This window comes from Psammomys obesus, unplaced genomic scaffold, assembly GCF_907164565.1.
Source record: "Psammomys obesus unplaced genomic scaffold, mPsaObe1.curated_primary_1811, whole genome shotgun sequence".
NCBI classification, from domain to species: domain Eukaryota; kingdom Metazoa; phylum Chordata; class Mammalia; order Rodentia; family Muridae; genus Psammomys; species Psammomys obesus.
Window position 1 is genome coordinate 20,271,333 of NW_026596117.1, and position 23,813 is coordinate 20,295,145.

General features: G+C 47.6%; 1 protein-coding gene across 6 annotated transcripts in view; it reads left to right on the forward strand.

The window, feature by feature from the left end:
* Positions 1–23,813, forward strand: part of Apbb2 (amyloid beta precursor protein binding family B member 2) — a 306,075-nt gene that overhangs the window by 209,655 nt on the left and 72,607 nt on the right. For 4 of the 6 annotated variants that reach the window (XM_055629150.1, XM_055629153.1, XM_055629151.1 and 1 more), the window contains 3 exons: positions 6,590–6,652; positions 7,112–7,197; positions 7,287–7,347. In XM_055629150.1, coding sequence (XP_055485125.1) covers positions 6,590–6,652; positions 7,112–7,197; positions 7,287–7,347 — 210 coding nt within the window. The remainder of the gene's footprint in view (positions 1–6,589; positions 6,653–7,111; positions 7,198–7,286; positions 7,348–23,813) is intronic. The other 2 variants (XM_055629154.1, XM_055629155.1) reach the window with 1 other exon arrangement.

The window sequence follows — 23,813 nt, forward strand, 5'->3', positions numbered from 1 at the left end:
ACCCCCTACTGCGCCGCCGCCGGGCCTCTTCCACTATAACCCACGTCCGGCCAGGGGGGGACCACTTGTACCCCCCCCCCCCCCCCCCCCCCCCCGTTGGTAGATGAGAGCCCTGGCTTGTTTGGACTCTGCCCTGCTCGCCAGGCATATGACTCAGCACCTCTGAATGCCACAGGCTCTTGTCTACCACTAGGTGACTTTGATAGCTTCTCATTGAAGCCTAATAGCTCTTCATCCTAAGCAGCTTCTAGCCAGTGACATATTCCCCTTGAATTAGGTGTGCTTGGAAAACAAACAAACAAACAAAAAACCGAACCAGTGGAGCCCCAGCCTTCAACAGGTTTTGGAAGGAAGGAGTCCACACCCCACCCCATCTCAGGCATTTCTGGATATGCTCTCTACTACAAACGGCCGCCCTGATGCAGCGCCAGGCAGTGTCCACCCCTGATCTTGCTAGAACAGAGCTGTGCTACTCCGTCCTGTCAGGCTGTGTTCAACAATAAGACACCTCCAACCAGGAAAGTACATTATGGACGGGGAAACTGGGACACAGAGCTATCCATCAGTGACACACAGCAGCACCCGGGGCCTCTAGATTCCTGGCGAGGATTCTTTCCGGTGTCCGGCTTTAGGTTTTCAATGTTCTCTGCCTCCTGTTGTCCCTGAGGTCAGGAGGTCAGACCAACTTGAGGAGAGCCACTCCTACTTCAGGTGTCTTGTGTCCTCCATACTCAGAAGAGATTAAGTCTTTCTTTGTACTTACCTGGTGGAGTCCAAGGAGTAAGGTCTGGGGATGTGTGGAGTTCGGTTTCAGTGTTTCTGCAAGCAGAGCTGGGCAGTTGGCATTAGGTGAAACTGTTGTGTAGAAGGCCTCAGCCAGCCCGGGGTCTCTCGGAGCCCACCTTTGCCTGTTTTTTTCCCATCCCTGTGCCAGCCTCCTACCCTCGCCCATGTTCAGGGCTCCTTCCCAGGCTCCAAAAGACATATTCTTTGTCCTTAGTAGTTTTCAGCCTCCTTGTTGCTTATGAAGATTTGTTGGTCTGAATGAGTAGCTCAGTGATAGAGCACTTACCTAACACACATAAAATCCTGGGTTCAATCCCCAGCATCACAAGGAACAAAAAGCATTTTTCGTAAACACTGCATTTGGCCCTTCTCAGAATCAACCATGACACAGAAGCTGGCCTCTCAGAATCAGAAGTTGAGTAGTCATATACTTGGTGTTTTAGGTCCCCTGGTTCCTCTCTAAATTCTACCCCCTCTTACTTGTACTTACTGAGTTTTGCCCTCAATGGATCTTTAAAAGATCAATAGTTTTAGAAGTTTCAGACATTCAATGACTGGCTCATACCCAGCTGTTTGTTTCTTTCCTTTCTTGTTTATTTTTTTCCTGCCCTGCTGGGGATCAAACCCAGAACCTTATGCCTGGCAGTCAAGCACTTTACCACTACCATTTTTTTTTTTAATATTTACTTGTTTATTTGTCCTCCCTCCCTCCCTCCCTACCTCCCTTCCTCCTTCCTCACACAGATTGGGCAAATATTCTGCTACAAAGCTACATTCCTCGGGCCACCAGCCCTTTGATAGACAGATGGGATACCTACTCCTCAGAGCAACCTTTTGATTGTTCACTTCATGCAGTTTCCCTCGTTTGTGATGCCAGCATTAAGTCAAACATCCCAGCGGACTAAAGAGAGCCAGTGCATTGTAATCACAGGAGCAAAGGGCTATGCAGAGAAGGGGGGAGGGGAAAGGCGGGGAAGGAGGTAGCCTGCCATGTACCCAGGTCAAGAAAACACTGAGGGACAATACAGACCATGAGTGTGCACTGTGTTTACAGGGCCAGGCCAGCAACTTGTGTCATTGTTCTTATGAAACACATACCTATTATCAAGGGAAGGTGTCACTCCTGTTTTGACACAGCAAAGACACAGAAAGGCCTCAGATGCTCTCATAAGATTACAGAGCTAATGTGTGGCAGAGTCAGCCTTAAACTTTGATCCATCGTTGACCTCCGCTTCCATCCCAGACTTCACACACTATATTAGGGAATGTGGAGACTCTCAGATCTCTTCACCAGAAGGGAAGGGCTGTGTCGCACGCAAAGCCAGGCAGAAAATGACTACTTAATAATGTCATCCCAGGTGCCGATGACAGCAGAAGAGAAATGATTATTTCTCCAGCTCCGTTTCTTTGATCTCTAAATAGAATCTATTTCAACTAATTTCAAAGCATGAAAAAAAAAAAAAAGCAGAATGTTAGGGGAGAAAAGTAACTTGTAATGTGTCGTGTCAGAAATGCATGTTTTCATTGAGCTATCGCGTGAGCTGGCGTGGAGAGAAAAATCAGATAAATAAGCGCCCAAATCTGTTGATGGCGCAAGAACTTAGGACTACAAGCTTCCTTACAGTTTGAAGATTTTACATTTCACTTCCCAAAGTTCACCCGGGAAGCGTTAAGCACAGCGGATAATGTTTGCAGTGCACGTGCCAGCAAGTATTTTTGAAAGTTTATCAACTGCCCGAGAAGTATTTGCTACTGAAACTTGGCCCACATTGCTTTTCCTCCCCTCCCACTCCCAATCCACCTATTTGTTCCAAATTACCTCTGAACTTATGTGGATACAGACTTTGGGAGGGGGGAGAGCCATACAAGATATTTTTTTATGAATAGCTCTTGGCCAATGGCCAAGACTTACTTAGACTCTTCATAGAGAGATGGCCAGCGTTTCTCAAAGGAGTGTGGATCCTGTCTCCTTACAAAGTATCCACTTGCTAACAAGCTGGTGGCCGTTGGCCACCTACGCAGTCGACACCCCGGGAAGCACACCATGTTGAGAAGTGTAAGCTGAGCTTTATTATTGCTGAACATTTTTTTTTCCTATATGAAAAGAAAGTAGAGGAGAGGGACTGCCATCCCCAGCACATCTCTAGACAGCCGGGCCACAGCTGTCTAGAGCCACAGCTGTCTAGAGCCACAGCTGTTAGGCAGACATGCTAACGACACCCCACTCCTCACCTCACCATCCCTCCTCCCCACTCTAAAGGCAGGTGTCAGCCACAGACTAAGCACGAGGTCCAAATTGGGGTGTGACCCCGGCCTTCCATCGCTGAGCTGGCTTCGGAACTTCTGAGATAGATACAAGAGCTGTCACGATAGCCCCCACTGAGGCCACATGAAACATGCAGGCCTCTTCCACCCCTCCATTCCAGCTGGGTTTGAGTGCTGTGGGGATTTGTCCTGAGGGGCAACCAGTTGCCTCGCAGGTTGGCAGGTCCAAGTTTGAGAGACTGCAGCTGGTGAGAGCGCCCCCTTGCTGCCTCACTCTCTGAGCAGAGAAGGGGACAAGAGAACAAGACTTTCAGGTTTGAGTAGGTTGGTAGAGCCCTGATGACCTCACCACCTCCCTCAGTCCCCATCCTTTTCCCAACAGGCTGCACTTGGGGAGTTTCCCACATGGGGTTTTGAGAGGACACATTCGTAGCGAGCACACAGTAAAGACAGCTCCCTCAAAAGGGCTTTCCAGCCCCTGAGAAGCCATCCTCAGGAATACTGCATTGGCTTTGTTGAAAAGGGACCTTTTCCAGCAGAAGGTCATTGCCCCATTTCTTAATATTTGCACAGTTGTTTTCCAACATCCCCGCTACCGCCACCACCACCACCAAGGAAATTAGGATGAAAGTGTTCAGCCATCCAGGACACCTTGCTTGGCAATCCCTAGCCGGCCCACCCTCACACAGCCCCTGCATGGAACAGTGGGTCTAGAAGGGCAAGCTGTGTGCTCTGAGCACTGGGTCAGTGGCTCAGTATACATCATGGGAGCCATAACTGAGTATGACCATCCTATTTAGAGCAATAGATGCTGCCCCCTAAGCAGGGCCAGGAGAAGGACCAGGACGTCTTATGACCATACCAGACTTTTGCCACTCTTCCCTAGAAGGTTCCCAGGCAGGTTGCTGCTTATGAAAGATGTTCTGTGTCCACTCCTGCCCTTTCACCCTATCTGTGTGTCACTTCCTAGCTGAAGCATACGACTTGCCTGCCATTCCTTGTTTACTTTGATATCAATGAATTCTTTTAAGATAGGGTTTAGAAATAAATACCTTTGTTCTAGTCATAATGCAGTTGCCATTGCTCCCTTACTTGAGTTTTGCACCAAGCACTCACTGTTGTTAGCTTCTGCAAAACCACTGTATAAGGCTTTTATTTGTGTAAATGTAGGTGAGCTGGGAGGTTGCCAGCTGACTCCATAGCACAAGAGCTGGGTTCACACAGGCCCAGAACCACAGTCAGCATACCCTATTCAGAGACTCTCTTGTCCAGACAGCAAATATATAAAAAGGCATAAAATTTGATGCCCACACAGAGGCCTGTTTTAATTAAGTTCTCAGTTTTTTGTTTTTTTTTTTCTGAATGCTCCATTTAGAATATCCTTCTGTCCTCTCCTCTCCCCACACAGAATCCTTCTTGGATAATTTTTGATTTCAGGAGTCTGATTTTCAGACATCACCCCCACTTCCTTTCTCCCTTCCTTCTTTTTCTTTATTTTTCTTCTCCCTTTTCCTTCTTCCTTTCTCTTCTCCCTCCCTCCCTCTCTCCCTTTCTTCACCCCCCCCTCAACCACACCCCCGCTCTTCTCATCCCCTCTTCATCTTTCCTTCTTTTCTGGTGTTTCTCCATACAAACATAGTTTTATCTTGACTTTCTTCCGTTCCTCACCTGATGGCCCTTTTCAAAGTTCAGCTGAAGGAACATCTGTAGCTGCCGGCATGACAGCCAGGGTCCTGATGTGGAGTTGTGAAGCTTGCTTGGAAAAGAGACTCAAGCTTTACATTTTCTCCTGCGCTTTCTGCTTGCTCTTGCCAGGAGCATTTTCTTTAGCTCCAAAGTAGTGTCCAAGCCTATCCACTGCTGGAGAGTAGGAACAGTGGGGCTGGAGAGATGACCCATGTGGCAGTTCACAGTCACCTCTCTTAGGGGATCCAGTTCCCCGTTCTGATCTCCGCAGGCTCCTGAATGCATTATGCACTCAGGTATATACACACCCATACACAGAATAAAATTCTCCCAAGTTATACTCAGTGGAGGGTGAACAGGCTCTGAGGGATATAAAGTACGGAGAGAGCCAAGAAGGACAACATTCCTGTCCTTATATTCATTAGAAGAGGTTTGTTTGTTTGTTTGTTTGTTTGTTTGTTTTCAAAATTAGTGTACCCCAGATTCATTTGTATTTTGAATATGGGTTCAAATCCCTAGCCAAAAAAAGAAAGCCAGTTGTGTTGACAACGGAAGTGAGTGGCATTGCGTCTAACCCTGACCCTGCCAGGCCCACAGAGTTAATCAGCCCACCTTTCCACAGGGCGTTTGGACAGAGGTTGATTTGCTGTTAGTGAAAGCCTGCTCGAGTGGCCTGATTGCAAGCTCTGGGTCGCCATTCACCACTCATTTTCAAGGAGCTTTCAGTTGGGAAGCTGCTTGAAAACTTTGCATTGTTGATACCTCCTCTGATGGGAGATTCATGAGACCATCCTTGCATTTTAGTAGTTTCATTTAGTTCCACAAATGAATGGAGAATACTTGGGTATTCCCCTGGCACAGTAGGAAATGAAAAGTTCTCTCCGTGTCTAGGAGAAACGGAAAGAGTTGCTTCCGTGCAAAGATCTGTCGGGAGAGCTTTCCCAGCGTGGCAAGGCTCTGTGCTGTGTGGTCTGTAACCACTTAGAAAATCACGTCCCTGGCAGTTGTGAACTCAGGACAGACTGTGTGGCATAGGAGTAGTGTTCTTATGAATCATAGTGTTGTTGTGATTCAGTAGTTTACCTTAGATTGTGTGGGGCTATCTTTCGTTATGTGGAACAAATGTCATCAGAATGGTAATGTCGGCCTGTGACCCTGACTATGCCTGTATTCCTGTCATCACCCTTTCTCCCTTGAAGTAACAAGAACTTGACTCCAGCTGGGTGGTGGTAGTGCATGCCTTTCATCCCAGCACTCGGAAGGCAGAGGCAGGAGGATCTCTGTGAGTTCGAGGCCAGCCTGGTGGGCAGAGTGATTCCAGGACAGTCCAGGCTACTCGAGAGAAAAACTTGTCTCAAAGCAAAACAAACAAACAAAATAACAATGACTTGACTCCAGGCTTTTATGCTCTTAGGTATGGACAGTTCCCAGTTTCTGAGCCAGCACAGTGACATCCCTCATTCCACTTCTGTCTCTAGGAAATGTGTGTGTGTGTGGCTGGGGTGGTGGGTGTCTCTGTAGAGTTGTGTAGAGTGGGGACGGAACAACACAGATGGTTTGCTTCTAGAAGCGCATTTAGGGAAGAACTGCACTGTGTTCTGATAAGGCTGAGCCACTTTGTTGGGTAGGTAATTAAGTCATCTGTGTGCCCTCTCCTGGTCAGGTAACAATGTAGCTGGGAGAGAGTGCTCCTAAGGAGTTACTGTTAGGTTTACTTTGTTCCCTAATCAGTCCTGTGAATATCAATGCTAACAACAATGTCTTGTGTTTTCCCCCCTTGTGTTTTCTTTTCTTTTCTTCCTTAAATCTATGTGCTTTTTTTCCTCCCCTGTCTGAATAATTATATGTCTAGAAACAGCCATGGAGTGATTTTGCTGTTCTGAATGGGGGAAAGATAAATAGTGACATTTGGAAGGCAAGTATATTGTCAGATTTTAGATCACCTAATATTTTGTGTGTGTGTGTGTTCCTTTCTGCATGGCTGTGGCTGTTTCTTTTTCTTCCTCGTGAATATCATGCATTCTGCAGGGATGGAGCAAGGGGGCATCTTGCCAGGGTCATGCGGCTCACATTCACATCGTCTATTTTTATTTATTTATTTATTTATTTATTTATTTATTTATTTATTTATTTATTTATTTACTGGTGTCTCCCATTGTGAGTGGCTTCAAGCTGGCCTCCCCAGGTCCCCTGTTGCCTTGTAAGAGCCGGAGCTTGGGAGCCAAGTCATCACGCAGCAGCCTTGCATGCCATCTTATGCCTAAGCTCACTCCCATTCTCCGCCTCTTGCTGGGGGCCTTTCTCTCCCCTTTGGTATCTGAGGCAGGGTAATGGGCCTCTCCATTGTACCTTAACAGGATCTGTTTCCCTCTAGGATTTGCACGCAGCCACAGTTAACCCAGACCCCAGTTTAAAAGAGTTTGAAGGAGCAACGCTACGCTATGCGTCCTTGAAACTCAGGTAGGAGGGCGGAAGGGTGCACCAGAACGGCTTCTGTGTCCAGCCTTTGCAACAGAGTTCTAAGACCAGTTTTATGTTCTTCTTTTTAGAAGCGCCCCTCATGCTGATGACGATGATTCTTGTAGTATCAACAGTGACCCCGAAACCAAGGTTTGTAAGAAAGATGCTTTTTAGCAAGTAGCTTGTATTCTCACCTCAGAGTATTGGCTTTGAATAATGCCCTACCCCACCCCACCCCACCCTTTTTTTTTTTTAACAAATCATCAGCCCCAAACCACTTAGTGTCTCTGTCTTTTAGTCTCTCTGACACTTTAAGGAAACCTCTGGTCAAGTTTAGGTTTAGTGGTATTTCTGTTATCATCAAACCTGCATCTTTGTGTGCAGTGTTCTAAGTTTGGAAGTGTGAGCCCTTCCCTGGGCCAGCAAGATGCAGCGCAGAACTGTCACCATGCTGGGTGGTGAGGGGAGCGGCAGCTCTCAGCCCGATGACTGAAAAGAGGAAACCACTGAAATGCAACCGTAGACTGTGTTGCCAGGCTGTGGGGTTCTGTGGGTCAAGTTCATGTCCCCACGGTTATCAGCACATGAGCCACCGTGAGTCTAGGAGCCTGATTCCTTTCACTGAAGATTATTAAACTTGAAAGGATGTCTGCACACTTAAACCTTCTTCAAAAGACTCCTGATCCACCCTCAATCCACAAGGTTCCTCAGGAGGTAGAAACTCAGTACAAGGGGAAGGGGGCTTTGGTACCTTTATAGTTATCACAGTGTCTGTTGGCCTGCCCACTTCTTGTAGCCTGCAACTGTGTGTGTGTGAGTGTGTGTGTGTGTGTGTGTGTGTGTGTGTGTGTGCATGTACGTGTGTGTGTGTGTTTGTCATACCATCAGTGCCGTGGCGATGAGGCGCCGGCCTTTCAAGGGACGTGGTCCTCAAGGCTTTCATTCCACTCACTCCTCTTCACACTTAAGTCTTTTCGAAGTCCAGCGTAGTCTCCATGGTGCAGACGAGGGCACTGAAGTCTAGGAAGTTAATACCTCTTAAGTCATAGCCCTTAGAATGACTAAAAGAAAGTTCTCAAGCAGAGGGCTTCTTGGGGCCACCATCAAAAGATGTGATCAGTGTCCTCAAGGACATTCTGAGTGGATGTAGATGCAAGACCTTTGGGTTTTGCCAACAGCATAGTGGCCTGCTTTGGAAACATAGGGCAAAATACATAGACAGGATTCGTTACAAGTAAACTAACGGGAACTTGGCCTGCTTTGACCCTCACTTGAAATAGAGCTGAACTCCTAGCTCTGAGTGGAACGGATGGTTCTTGCTGATCAGACCTCAGTGGTCAGACCTCAGTGGGATAATGTCACCGTGGCTTATGATAAAACTTTAGGCTGAGGCTGTATGGAGAGAACTTGGTGTTGATGAAGCGTATTCGGCACACATTAGTTAGTCAGCTCATCCAGGTGACTGGCTGGGAGGGGACAGAGGATGCTGTCCCTCAGGGTTTGTGTCAGCCAGCCGTCCACTGAAAGTGGGCCTAGGAAGCCACCAGAATTATAACACATCAAAAGCCAGAAGGATCCTTTGAGCAAATTTTGAAGAAGTCAGTGAGTTTAGAATTAATATTAATGAAGCCAGTCTGGAAGGGCCCTTTCATTCCTCCACTTCTTCATGGCTTTTTGCTTGGGGACCCAGAGCCACTACATGAGAAGTGGCCGGGCCTACAGTTTCTGGATGTTCAAGCTCATTTGTGAAAACAAGTACTTATTTTGCTAGAACCTGCTTTGAGTTTGGTCGGGATCAGGGCACTTGTCCCCCAAATAAGCAAAAAGAACCCTTCCTTTAAACTATAATTCTGGAGAGATGGCCCCATGGGTAACGAAGTACTGGCCATGGCAGTATGAAGACGGGAGTGGCACTGGATCCTCACAGCCATGTCAAAGTCAGGTGCAATGGCATACGTGTCCAATCTCTCAGCCGGGGAAGCAGCGACAGGGGCATCCTTGGAGCCCATCACCTGGCCAGCCGTGCTACGTTGGAAAGCCCAAGGTCCCAGTAAGAGACCCTGTCTCAAAAAAAATAAAATTAATGGCTTCTGAAGAACATCACTCAAGGTGGGCCTCTAGTCTGCACGTGTTCTTGAATACTTACACACACACAAGTACATGCACTACAAAAATATTTAATTTATGTTCTATAGAATTCTAATTCTGTGAGGAGTGATTATCCAAAGATCTCTATGAAAATGTCTCCCTGGGGCTGGAGAGGTTGCTCAGTGGTTAAAAGCACTTGCTGCTCTTCCAAAGGACCTGAGTTTGGTTTCCATCAGTGAACAAGGGCCTATAATTCTAGCTTTCAGGGACCTGCTGCCCTCTTTTGGCCTCCGTGGACACACCTAAGCAAGAAGCACTCTCATGCACATAAATTCAATTTTTTCTTATCACAAAGTTTTTTCTTATATATAAAGCTTACATGGTAGAAAGATCAGAATAATTGCTAGACATCTTTGAAACTCAACATATCCTCAGTGAATCTTGAAGATCAGTGGTCTGGTGAATCCTATAAGCAGAAATGGCAGCATACATACAAGCGCATATGGCCACATAGGCATACACAGTCCCCCAAAATGCAGTGTATTTATAACTCATAAATGTTTTTGAGCCTTCATAATGTTTTAGGCATTAAGTACATTTTTAATTGGTGATCTGTGTGTGAGATTGTATGTAATTCTTAAACCTGCGTTATGCAGTCACTGAAAAGTTCTCAGGCTCGGGCTCCCATCTGCCCTTCCCCCTGCTTTCTTTAATAGTAACGTCTTCATAATCATAGTGCCATTAAGCAGTTTCTTGCCAGTGCTCTTTCTCTACCCTGGCATCCAAGGATTCTGTTCGCAAATAAGAGCTTTGGAAGTTATTTCACATATCCCTTTAGGCAGTTCTCAGGTTTGTCCTTCTTGATTTCATTATCGCCATCCGTTGCTACTGTTTAATTGGTAGCACTGCTCCAGCACCCCGTTTAGGCCGACTCTCGACACTGCAGCACCCAACTGCAGCCTCCTAAAAACGGGTGACTGTTTTCTCTTTTCAGTCACTGCTTTGGTAGAGGAAGCTAAAACTGATATTGCCAGGTCAAAGGCCATCCGTCTTACGGCTTCTGTCACTTACTATAAAATTGCTTTCAGAAAGCCTACAGCAACATACAATCCCATCAGAAACATTCTAGGCCCACTTCTCACCTGCACCCCAAGTCTCCCCAGGCGTTGCCATTACTTTTATTTGTTTGTCTTAGTTTTATTGCGTATGAACTGCTACTTTCTGGTATTGATTTTTTTTTCCTCTCCGTTCACTCATAGTCACGAGCATGCCAAGTGCACACTCTTCCGCTGAGCCCCGTTGCCAGGCGTAAATATCCCTTGTTAAATGATAAGCAAGTAGGACACCTCCTATGGAGGACTTTAAAGCTCTTAAGTAATTATTTCTTCCTGATTTGCTCAGGTTTTCCTTCACTGTCCCCTCTCTATTCCAGGGCACAACCCACAAAGCCACTTACATTTAGTCCCTGCAGGTTATATAAATGCAAAGCTGTCTGCTGTGATACTCTTAAATGATTCTCCCCGATTATTTCTTTTCCCCTTTGTCAACTTTTATCAGAGAAGAAAATATTTGCGATATCCCTCCACCCCCGGGCTTTTCACAGATGATTACAAATGACCACTCCTCACTGTACTCACTGTACTGGATGGCCAGGTAGGAAGCGCTGACAGAGACCCCATTGTTAGCAATCTTTGCTGTGCGCATTCCGCTTTCCTGCTTTGAAATCTGAGTTTAGTCCTCCCGTGTCACACGGTGCATTGCTGAGCAAATGCATCATTAACATTAAAATAAAATCAAATTGTAGACAACTTAATGCTTTGAGGAGGAAAAAAAAAAAACACCAGTTCTTTCCCATCCTTTGTGATACCTGATTGGTTTCTGTGAAGGAGATTTTGTGACACCTGGTGGAAAATACTGGGAATTACACCTTTAAAGAAAGTGGTTACGTTTCCTTTGGAATCATTGAATTGTGTAGAACTGAAAGTGATTTTAAAGATTAAAAAAATAAAGTGAGTCCTGGGGCTCTTGAATTAGTAAGGGAGCCAGCGTTGACCATGGGTTTCCTGAGCCTTTAGCCACCCAACGCTACTGTCTTTGTTGTAGCTTATACTAAATCATTTTATGACATATGTGACTTTGAGGACATTGATCTTTGAATCCACAGTAAGGGAAACAGATTATGTTGTCCAAAGCATCAGATTCTTGGAGTCTCAGACTCCTCATGAGCATGCTTCAGATTCAAAGCCCCTCCTGACTCTGAGGAGTTACCAGATTGCACAGGAAACATAGCAGCCCTAACCGACAGCATTCACCATCAGCTGCTATGTCTGTCTGGAGAAGGAATCTATAGCACTGGCTCCCCTTTCATGGGCCCTTTGCTCTGCTCAGGAACTTGTCCAGTAAATACATGAGTTCCTTGCATTGTAGATAAGACAGTGATGCTTGGAACGAGTCTAATAATCCATTTCATCACACAGTGTGCTCATCTGGTAGCTGGTGGACGTGAGACTTGAACTGTGGTACATATGACTCCCAAGCTCAAACAAGGGTCAGTACCCCATGTTCCAAGCTACTGCTTCAGCAGGCTTAAGGTCACCTTGGCTGTCTGGCTAGATGGGGTTGGGATAGCAGAGTTTCTAGAGGTGGACATGAGTTGTGGGTCTGGGAGCTCATTTCCCGAAGACAGACTTCTCAGCCTCTTCCGGACTCCCATGGCCCATTGCTTTGTATACCGTCCTTGGCAAGGTTTGGTATGATTGACCTGGGGTGGGACAAAGGATCCCACTGCTGAGCCCAGGAGCCACATGGGTGTGGCAGGCCTACAGAGAACACCCTTAGGTGACCCTGTTGAGTCTGAAACTTGATCAGCCTAAGACTTGGCTTTGCTGTGTCTTCTGTAGTGGTCTTATATGGCAGTACCTCCCAATGCTGTGACCGTTCGCGGCCAGCACTTGGTTGCTCAGGCACTGGAGCTTAGGAGAGCTTTGGTTGTGTCCTGCTCTTGCTACACCCCACCCCACTCGAAGAAAAGAAGGAAGGAAAGATGCCATCGGGGCTAGGTACGCTGACAGAGGAGCTCTCAAACAAATGGGAGATGAGCACGTGGGTCTAATATTTCTCTTGGGAAATAGTTATTTATCTGAGCCTTCCCTTGTTTCCTATTAGCATATATTTCCATGAAGTAATTATATTAGCCAGCAGCTGACTAGATTAACCCTAGCAGATAAACAGGAAATTTCAGGGAGTGCCTTCTCTCATTCAGATCTATTTCTGGCCTGTAACAAATTCATTATTATTGCTTAGCGTTTTAGTGGGATTTTATAGCTGCATATAATTCATACCATTGAATAATATTCCCATGGTTTAGATTTCGTTTTCTTCGGGAATTCTGGACTGGGAGGAGATGCTTGGATTTGATTTGCATGGTTGATTCATTAACTGGGTGAAAAACATTTGTTGAATGCTGAATGCCAGAGAGGCAAACATACTTCGTATGTTAAGACATGGACTCTGGACCTGGCCTGCCTAGGTTCAAGTCAAGACCCTCTGCTCATTAGCTAGGTGGTTTTGGGAATCGTGTCCTCTGTGGTACATAATAAACTGCTCCAGAACTTGGGGCTGGAAACAGACTGCAAGTTCGGGAATTTGTGCGGAATTCAGCAACGCACCTGTGCAGTTCCTCCCCTGACCCACTAGGAGGCAGCAGAACGTGTAGAATCCACTTCCAGTGAATCCCTTCACAGGACTCAGTGCGCCCGGGCCACTCCAGGTTGCTTGGCCTTTTAGCAGTAGAGATCACTGGGTAGGAAGAAACTTAAGCCAAGGCTACCAGGTGAGAGAAGGCTCTTTAGGAACGGTGCCGACATGTCCTGTCAGTCAAAACAGAACTCCAGTTCAAGAGGTAGAGACTCTTGATGGGACCGTGGCAGGGGTCTCATTCCAGGGAGCGCCTGGTGCAAAGCTTTATTGCAGCCAATTTTGAGAAGAAGAAAAAAATCATCCCTGGGCATTTAAAGAGAACGACCTCTGTGAAGGGCAGCACGTATCTACAGAGCTCAGGCAAGCCAGGCCCCAGAGCCACTGGCAGATGTCCTAAGTCCGCTGAAGCGTGGCATCTGGTGGGCATTCACGGGGGAAATGGTAAGATCTTCTTGTCTCAGCCCCGGGGAAGGAAGAGCCCAGTGCTCTGCTCGGGCACAGTTGGCCACAGAACAGTAAGGCACAAAGCCAGGCTGCCCAGCCTAGCCCTACGCAATCTAGTCCACCCCACCCCCAACTCCCCCGGCCAGCAGTGCTGACACACCATGTCACTGGCCAGAGCTCATTTCCCTCTTAGCCCAGAGGACAGATTTTGTATTTCTAAAGCTGTTTTCCCTGCCTGTATTTGCCAACATGGCCGGGCATAATACTGAAGTCCTGGCAGAAGCCTGGCTTTCTTCCCCCAGTTAGCTTCTGGTCACTACCCTTGTCCAAGTAAGCAATCCAGGAAATCGAAATCGGCTGCCGTGGTTGAATCTCTGAATTCTGCAGGATGCTGCTGGGACAAGAGGCATCGTTATCAACTATTAGTGGCTGAACCTGGTGGTAGATGCCTGGAGAGGCTAATTAAAGGAAGACAGACTCACCCTCTTCCCTCCAGGGGCTCTGTAGGTGAAGGGCTGAGCAGCAGCCAGCAACAGTGTGGAGCAATGGCTATACTGACAGAGTGGGCCAGGAGCTACTCGAACCTGGCCCCATAGGATTCTGGGAGAGAATGATTCTGGGTTATGGTCATGCTGAGAAACGTGCAGCCTTAGGCAGATAACAACTGTAGGTCACTCATCCAACAGGGGGAGGTTCTTCAGGGAGAGTCCCTGGGAGGCGGATGTCTTTCCGTGGCTCCCTACCAAAGAACCAACACATCTCTGCCTCATTCTCCTGGGCTGGTTGCCAGGTAACAGTGTTTTAGTAGTAATGAGGACATTTCTTGTTTATTTGCAGTTAATAAAATGATGGTTCTTTTATAGGACAATGAGAATGGTACCACTGCCAGGCCGTTTCTCCCTAAGCCATTTCTCCCTCCCTTTACAGTCCCTCACTCCTATTTTAAAAACCCATCTGAGTCTGAGGCCCTCCAGCTCAGCCAAAAGGAGCAGTGTCTCAAGTTCTCCCTCTGCCTCTGGCTTAGGTACCTGCAAGGAAATCATGTCGGCAGTCAGGCTTCTGTATTTCCCATCTCTATACTGACACCAGGAGTGAGGCCTCTCAGTTGTCGCATGCAACAGCTGGTGGCTGGGTGTTTGTTTAATTCGGTGGCAACTGTATGCATGTTGGTATGTGACCAGGATGGGTCTCAGGAGGAAAAGCTGGGTTACATGTAAGAGACCATAGTGGTGTCATTTCACAGCGACAGGGTTACAATTGCAATCAGAAATGCCCCCTCAGGCCCATGGTTTCTCCACTCGTGGAGAACATGGAATGAGCTGAAAACACGTCTGCCATCAGCGCTGATGGGCTTTTGGGAGGTGAAGCCTAGCTGGTAAAGGAGGCCACTTGGACAGGACTTTTGACGGGGGCAGCCCGGCGCTTAGTGTAGGTACAGCATAGCCCTTAAAATGTGTGTTGGGTTCACTCCTCTGGTTCCCTAAGGGGTTGCACTGGTGGAGGTTTCATACCATAGGCCCAAGTTCACTTGGAGACATACAACAGTTTCAGAAATTCAGAAGAAGCCAGATGATATGGTTCATGCCTGTCATCCCAGCACTCTGGAGCAGAGACGGAAGGATTACCCTAAGCGTGAGGCTACTTTGTCTACACAGAGAATTGCAGATGAACCAGGACTACCTGGTGATCTCCTGTTGCCAGAAGGAGGGATGGGTAAAATGTAGTTGTTTGTGTGTGTGTGTGGCTGTTTGTTATCAAGCAGATAACAAAAGACTGGGGAGAATACCGCCAGAATTTCTGTCCCTACTACACTGTACTGTCCAAGAGGAAGGATATGACGTAGGAGATGGAATACCTGAGTTCTAATACCCCAGTCTTCTCCGCTGTTGGTACTCTCCGTATTCAGAACAAGCCACTTGACTTCTCTGGACTTCAGTTTTCTCAACTATAAGATGAAGTGATGCCGATCTTAGACAGAGTTACTGCTGGGACTGATCGGATGTGTCTAAAAACTACATAAAATATTGTCTCCCAGATTCTTCCTAGAAAATAGCCCGATGGTACAGTTCCTAACAGCCTTGCCATTCATGTGTGTTAGCTGTTTGGGCTGTTGTGTGGATAAAATCTGTGGAAGCGTCGTGAGGCTTGGTCTGGTCCTTGTGGCCAGTCTCTGCCACCTCTAAGGCATCACACACACACACACACACGCACACGCATGCACGCACGCATGCACGCACGAGGTGTCTGATCCTGGAATGGATGACTTCAGCAGGTGCACTTTTTACCGTGTGTCTTAGGGTGCTGTAAGCAGCATGAAATCAGAGAGGGAGTTGTGCAGTGTGCACTGGCTTTGATAAAACCGTAGCAGGTGCCTGCTTACACACCAGTCGCCCAGGAAGTTCTGGTCTCGCATACAAACAGACCCATGTTAACAGACCTGGCTGTTTGCAGGTGAATTTTATAGACGCATCGAGCCCGGGAGCGGTTTTTGACTAGTTGCATTTAGTGTGTGTGTCTGTGTGTGTGTGAGAGAGATTGTTCCCTTTACATAGAATAGAATACTCTCCCCTTTCCCTTATGTTGGAACACACTTGTTAAAACAGTCATGAACCCAGAGTCCCAGAGCAGTGCAGCAGGACAGGGGAAGAGTCACCCAGGTTCCAAACACAGACATTCCTGTTCTGGGACCTCTTGTTCAAGACCAGTCTCAGCTGAACCTCGGACATAGGAGAGAAGATTTGGTCTTAAAACTGTGGCTTTGGATTGGGGGATGGGAGCGGAACTGTTGCTGATTTTGTCAGTTTGCTGGAGACTGAACCCAGGCCTTTGGTCATTCTGGGTAAATGTGCTGCCACTAAGCTCTGTATTAGCTTTAAAAGACAAAAATCAAAGTTCTACGCAAATACTAATACTATGAATGATGCTAAGATTGCCCTGCTGGACAGGAGAATGTGGGTTCCTTGCTCTGCACTCTTCCCTGGCATTGGCATTGATCCTCTGAGTGACAAGAACTGCCAAAGATGAGGGATTGCGGCCAGCTCTGGCCCACTGCCATTAACAGCATTAAAACGGAAGATATGGGCTATGATAAATAATGCAACACCTATAAAATTTTTTTCTTCAGTTTTGTTTGTTTGTAACTTATAATGTTAACCTTAAATGGAAACTGACATAGAAAACTAAGGCATTTAGCTGGCTTGGGAGCATGTTTTACTGTGTGTGTGTGTGTGTGTGTGAGAGAGAGAGAGAGAGAGAGAGAGAGAGAGAGAGAGAGAGAGTGTGTGTGTGTGTGTGTGTGTGGCCAGCATTTGGGGAAGTGGCCAGCAGTGTGTGTGTGTGCATGTGTGTGTGGCCAGCATTTTGTGGGGCAGTGTCTGTCTCTCTGTCTGTCTGAGCAGAGACAGTACTCTGGAACTATCCACAGGCCGAGTGACTAGATGAAGAGACTGCTTTGGCCACTTCCAGGAGACTGCTCAGATCTGTGCAAAGCAATGGTGACTTGGCCAATACTGGGCACACTGCCCTGTTAGTAAGTGCAGAGATCTGAAAGCATCTGTGCATATTTGTGGGCTCTTTTATCGGTGAAGTATTTCTTCTGTCCTCCTCTCCCTTGGGGTGGAAAGGCTCTCCACAAAGTGATTTGAAAACTGAGATGGGTCATCTGGGCCTGGTGGTATAGTCCTGTAACAGAGGCAGGAGGATTGCAAGGCCCTGGCTGGTCTAGGTGATACCACAAGACCCTGAAAAGAGAAGGTGAGGACAGAGGAGACACTGCTGTCATAACAGGAGCTCTAAGTTCTGTCTGTTCCCAGAAGTCACCTGTCACACAGAGATCAAAACCTACATTCGGATTCTGGCCCCATTGCCACCATTGGCAGAGGGAAGTTTCCCCTGGGAGAGCTGAGCCACTGTCCTGGTTTTAAACCTGCTCCCATCCCACTCCCAGAGTGTTGCTGAGCTCTTCCTGCAGGAGCCCTTGGCTCCTATCTGTCTGTTGGTGTTTGTCTGTGTCTGTCTTTTCCAGAGTTCAGCATTTCCAATGCCCAGATTCTCCCTGCAGTCCCACCGCGCCTTGCACAAATCTCTGTGTAGGTGGCCGGTCTGGTTGTCATCTTCTCCACGCTTGTTCAGATCCATAAGGCACCCGGCTCACTCTCCTCTGAGGAAGCTTACCTGGCCCATCTCTACTCTCCTTACAATTCACAGGATTTATGTCATTTCAGGTTTTCTGATGATTTTTCCTCTGGACACTTGTCATTGGAAGAAAAATGAGCAGCTATTTGAATCCTGGTTGAGATATGGCGCTTAACAAAATACCATGGTGGGGGGAGTGGTGCTGGAGAGATGGCTCAGTGGTTAAGAGCACTGACTGCTCTTCCAGAGGACCCGGGTTCAATTCCCAGCACCCACATGGGGACTCAGAACTGTCTGTAACTCCTGTTCCAGGGGATCTGACACCCTCACATAGATTTACATGAAGTCAAAACACCAATGTACATAGAATAAAATAAATTATTGAAAAAAAAGAAAAAGTATCATAGATTCCCTGACCTCTACTGACATGTGGGGTGGCTACAGGTGGTTTCAGATCAAATCTGTAGTCACTTCTCTTTGAATCTGGGGGACCCACGGGTTCTATTTCCATTCAGCATGCTCTGGAACCCTATATCTCCCTGTTGCTCTGTGATCAACAGGGTTGGCCAGTCATGCTCACCCCTAGAGGATTTTCTAGTTTCTAGAACTACTGGGCTTCTTAACACACACACACACACACACACACACACACACACACACACACACACCTGCCATCTCACTCGTATACGCAAACATGTATCACTCACAGTGAAGGTAAAATGTGGTTGTGGTAAGATTAGGCACAGCGCCTACATGAGTCTGCAGGGGTCACAGCTGTTCATTCCAGTGCAGACGGCACCAGGTAGGAGAGCCGAGTGAACAAAGTAGGAGGCGACTGAGTGTCTGAGGAACTCTGCCCTTCTCTCTCAGACCGGCCTGTTCATGGTAGCGTCTACTTTGTGCTTTCTTTCCTGTGAGAATGTACAAGTGTCTTCATTCCATCTGCCGGTCTGTCCGTCTTCAGGTCACGCTTGAGATACACCTACAACTTCGGCGTCTCTGGAATTCGCCCTAAAGGTCTCCTTTTTACTTCTCACATTTGTTTATTAGTTTATTGACTTACTTATTGAGATATGGGGTCTTACTATGTCCCCATGACAGACCTCAACCTCACCATGTAAAGTAGGCTGGCCTTGAATTCACAAAGATCCACCTGCCTCTGTCTGCTGAGTGCTGGAATTGACACTATGCCCAGCAAACTTTTCACCTAAATTCAGTATATCTAATCTATAAAGCAGATTCTTAGAACACTCTGGTTCTGAGCTGACCTCCCTCTCTTTGTGGGACATGGGAAGTCCCTGAGGCTGGGGGCATTTTGGTGAGAGGATGGTACTGACAAGGAGGCCTTTCGGGACAGCCTTCCACCCCTCACTGCCCTGTCACTCACAGGAAATACCCTGGCTTCTTAGAGGCAGCCCTAGCAATGCTCTCGGGACTAGGGTTTACTCAGCTGTGAAATGAGGCGGTCAGGTTCTGGGATCCCCAGAGCCCTGTGTTCAAGGCTCCGTGCTCTGGTTAAATGCTTCTCCTGAGTGAGTAGCGAGTAGCTCTCACTCAGAGTCAGCTTTGAGAACTAAATGGCTCATAAAATGCATCTTGGGGCTGGGAACAGCCGTGCTTTTAATTGAGGTCTTCATAGGTCTTCACATGCCATGAACTCATTGAGTTCATCTCACACACTTAGTAAAAAGTTGCAGATTTTTAATTTTTTTTTTTTTTTTTTTTTTTGATGAGTGGTACAACAAAACCTTTCTTGAAGACCAATAATAAAAATTAAAATGAGTCCTGGGAATGACACTCATTACAGCTAAAAGTTTCCGAGTGTCGGGAATTGCTGCAATCCCGGGTTCCTGTGCGTGAGCTCATTTAACCTTCACAGCAGTCAGGCTGTGCGCTAAGGGGCTGGGCATACTGCAGTTGAGACCCCTTCATGTAATTTACCTTTCACTTGGGGGGGGGGGTGTCAACCTCAAAACTCAAGGTAAGCTAGTTAAATGGTAGTCCTTGCTGTGGAGGAAAGTGAAGCAAGGAAGAGATCTGGAGGGTGCTTAGAGGGGCTTTCAGAAGTCAAGGGCCTCATGAAAGGAGAAACTGGAATTGATGTGAGTCCAGTGTGGTGCAGGAAGATTGGGAGACTGCAAAATCACCATGCCTTGTGGGTGAGGGATCTGCTGAGAGTGAGTGAGTATCCAGTTCAGATGAGACTAGGACAAGATTCTTGAGAGGCATTCTACAGCTGGAAACATCCAGACAGGTCCTTTAGCCCTGGCCCTCCTCTGTCTTCCCTTCGTACCTGTCCTAGCTGTCTATTTTCTGTCAGTAAAGAGATAAAGCTCTGCTAAACCAGATGACATGCTAAAGGTCACTTCACAGCAACGCCTGGACAAGAGCCCAGATTCACAGGCTCCAGTCCTGTCAGAGAACGCCTCCCTACCTGTGTGCTGATGGCTATCCAGAAAGCTTGAGCGTCGTTAAGCCCTCTGCACTCCCCAGGTCCCTGCATGCTTCCCTGTGAGCTGATGGTTCTCATCCTCCAGGACAGAGATGGTCTATGAAGTGGCTGCCAACACTGAGTTAGTGACTGTGGAAGCATTGCAGCTGGAGCAGGCCTGTGCTCATGTTTGTATGGAGATCAATAGACAGCCTTGCTCTATGAGTTTCACCTTATTTAGCATGCATTATTGATTCGCTAATGTTGAACCATCACTATTGGCGTCGACCCCTTGGCCTGAACTGCGTGTCTAACATGTGTTTTTCTTCATTAGGTCTTCTTGGGCTTGTGAACATTTTGACAGCATTCTTGGGGATTGGTGGTGGCAGTGTTTTGTGTGTCTTGTGTGCAGATATATGTATGTGTACATCTGGGTTTGCATATATAATATATAATATAATATACACACATATATACATACACACACACACACACACACACACACACACACACATATATATATGCATATTCTTGCAAGCCAGGGTTTAATGTCAGGTATCCTCCTCAATCTCTCTCCCCTTTGTTTGTTGAACCTGGAGCTCATCAGTAAGGGTAGGCTGCCTGAACAGTGCACAGCCAGGGACCTGCACGTCTCTGCTTCCCAAACACTGGGATTACAGATGTTCACCACCACACCTAGCTTCTGTGTGGGTCCTTATCCTTGTCAATAGGCGCCGTCAACGAAGCCAGCACCCCGAGCCCTTTGAGGACTGTTCTACATAGGAAAAATACCAACCAACAGGTAAAAGCATGTGACAAAACAAAGCACTGGGTGGACCAGGGAGAGCACTCTTGTTTGAAACGAGAGACCTGGGCCAAGACGGCAAAGCATCATTTTGCCACACTTCGGCTGGGGACATATGGTCTGGCTGCTCACATAGTGTCAGTTCTGGGATTACAAATAAGTCAGCAAGTGAACAGACTTGAAAATGGGGTCTGTGCCCTACCAAGTATTGAAGGCTTTTACACTCGAGTTGCTTAAAAGGGGGACTTTATCCAAGCCCCTGGGTGGAATCAGCTGCCAGAGCACAGTCCTGGATAGAAGACCAACCATGTCCTGAATTGCCTCAGACACTCCCTGGAGACCATGCTACGGCAAGCCGTTGGCTAAAATAATAGTAATAGTCTTGCTTGTAGAGTTGCATTTTTTTCTGTATTGCTGCTTGAAGATGAACTGTGTAATGTTCCCCTCTTGCCAGGGTACCCCTAGGCCAGACTGCACCATGCTTCCTCAGGCATGGGGTGAGGATGGGCACAGGCTCTCTCCTGCTCCTTTCCTCTGGCCCAGCAGCTCCCCTAAAGCTCATGTGACCAACCTGCTTTCCCTGGCAAAATAAAACATTCCATTTTACATGCCGGGCTCTGACACTCGTTCTGGCTTTACTCTGCGCTTACTCTGTGAATATCCTCCTCAGCCCTGCAGCCGAAACTCAATCTATAGTGTAAATGAGCCATGTGGTGCCAAGAACTTGCCTCTCAGTCTATTCCAGGACTCTTTTGGGGGCAAAACAGATACACTCACCCTTGAGGGGAGTAAGACCAGCTTTCCGGGCATGCAGGGGTCTGCTGCACAAGAACAAACGCCAGGTTCTGTGAGGCGGCCTTCTTGCCCTTGTCTTTGCAGCTGAGAGGGAGGAGGAGGCTCTGACATTCGTTGCCATCATCTTGGCTTGGGCGGCCATTCAAGCATCTCCAGCGGCTGGTGCAGTCAGCCCCCTCTTTGTGAGGATTCCCATGGTCATTTACAACGTGACTTCTGAGGGATGCTTCATGGTACCTTGGAGTTGTCCTTCTGGACCTTGGGATGGGGTGGGGTGGGGTGGGGTGGGGTGGGAAAGAGTTATGACCGGGACTCCGGCTAAGTAAACCTGACAGATAAATCTGTCTAGTCTAAATCTGACTGACAGGTATAGGGTTGAAGAAGTCTTTTTTGGCAAAGTGGTAGGGAGAGCTTAGCACGCACAGGACCACAGTCCCTACTGAAAGGATGTCTGTTTTGCACATCCATACCCATTTTGTCTTAGAGCCATAGTGATTTGTACGTAGTAGCCTCTACAGAAGCTTTTCCATTTTGAACAGTTAAACAAAATACTGTTGAGTTCTAGACTTGACCCGTACTGCTTGGGTATGCAGGAATTGTTTAAATTGCCCTCTCCTAAAGTTCATTCAGTGTCCAGGGGATTCCTTCTGATGAGTGGACCCTTGCAGCATGAGCTTCCCGGTCAGTAATGACAGTGAGGGGTGGAGGGAGTGACGTTAGAACAATGAGTGTCTATTTCCCATTGAGGAAGTGGGGCCTGTGCTGTGCTTGGGGGCTCATTCTTAGGGCAGGACTCTGTGTGTCCAGTGTGTAGTCCAAATCCACTAGATGCTCCCTGAAAGGACTGCAGATCCAGGGACGATCCAGGATGGCCCTCTCCTACAGCATCCCAGGGTCCTTTCCTGTGAGTTCCAGCTCCGAGGCCTGTTTTTAGAGCCCACCAGCTATTCCAGATGGAGCACCTAAAGCAACAGTTCTCAACCTGTGGGTCATGACCCTTTTGTCAAACCTCAGTCTCCAAAAACATTTACATTATGACTCATAACAGTAGCAAAATAACAGTTGTGAAGTAGCGACAGAAATAACTTTATGATTGTGGGGGTCACCACGGCATGAGGAGCTGTGTTAGAGGGTCGCAGCGTTAGGAAGGTTGAGAACCTCTGCCCTCGGCAGGTGAGGGTGCTGTTGGGAACTGAGCAGTGATTGCCCATGGGGAGAGCTGCCCTTCTCATCTGCGTGGGAACACGTGGAGTTGAACATCACACTTAACCCCGAGTACAGGTTAGGTCACGGGCCGGATGGGTCCCTCTAGATGGCTTTTATGCCAGCGGCTGTGGCTCATTCGTCAGTCACCTGAAGCCAGGGCTAAGAAGAGCTAGCTCATTGAGCAGCCTCCTAGATCATCGGCATCACTTGCTATGTTTGGCTCTGGTTGTGAAATGCTTAGTGTTCCTTAGAACCTGAGTACTGCTGTTGTCTCTGTCACACAGTTTAGGGGACAGAGGCACAGGACAGACAACTCTGTAACTGGTTTTATGTCACTTGGGGATTAAGTAGGGGACTCTCAGGTTCAAACTTGAGTGTTGTGGCTTCAAGGTCGACCCAGTGGATATTGTTTTTTTGCTTCTTAAAGGCAGTAGCAGGCCTCTGCTTAGCTGCTCCCGTTCAATCCTCAGCAGCACCTGCAGGTACAAAAGCTTCCTTCTGGTGATGCAAGAGAGGAAGTGAAGAGTGATGAGCATGGTGAGGGTACAGCAGAGAGCAGAGGTCCCACACTCCTAGCCAGGGCTCCTTTATTCTTGCCATGACACTGGCATGGGTCTTAGATGAAGCCCGCAGGTCCTCCTCACTCAACAAATACCTATTGAGCGTACCACGTGCCTGGCACTTCTTTGGGCAGTGGGCATCCAGAGAACCAGAGGGTTGGCTATCTCTCTTTCTAGAACAGTGAATGCAGAGCACAGAATGGTATAATTGATACGGCAGTAGGGCTGCTTCTGTCCCTCTGTGGTGTCCCTGGCTCAGTTTCCTGGTGCCAGTTTCCTGTCCGTGAAATCCACGTTGTGTCCCTCCCCCGCACACACCATGAAGGTTGAAGCTCCGCTGCTTGCTTACTGCGTAACCTTAGACAGTCCGGGTACATGCTCTGTGCCTCCACCTCTCATGTAGAAAACAGGACACGGAGCACCTGAGTTGGTGGTCACGTGAGAACATATTTTG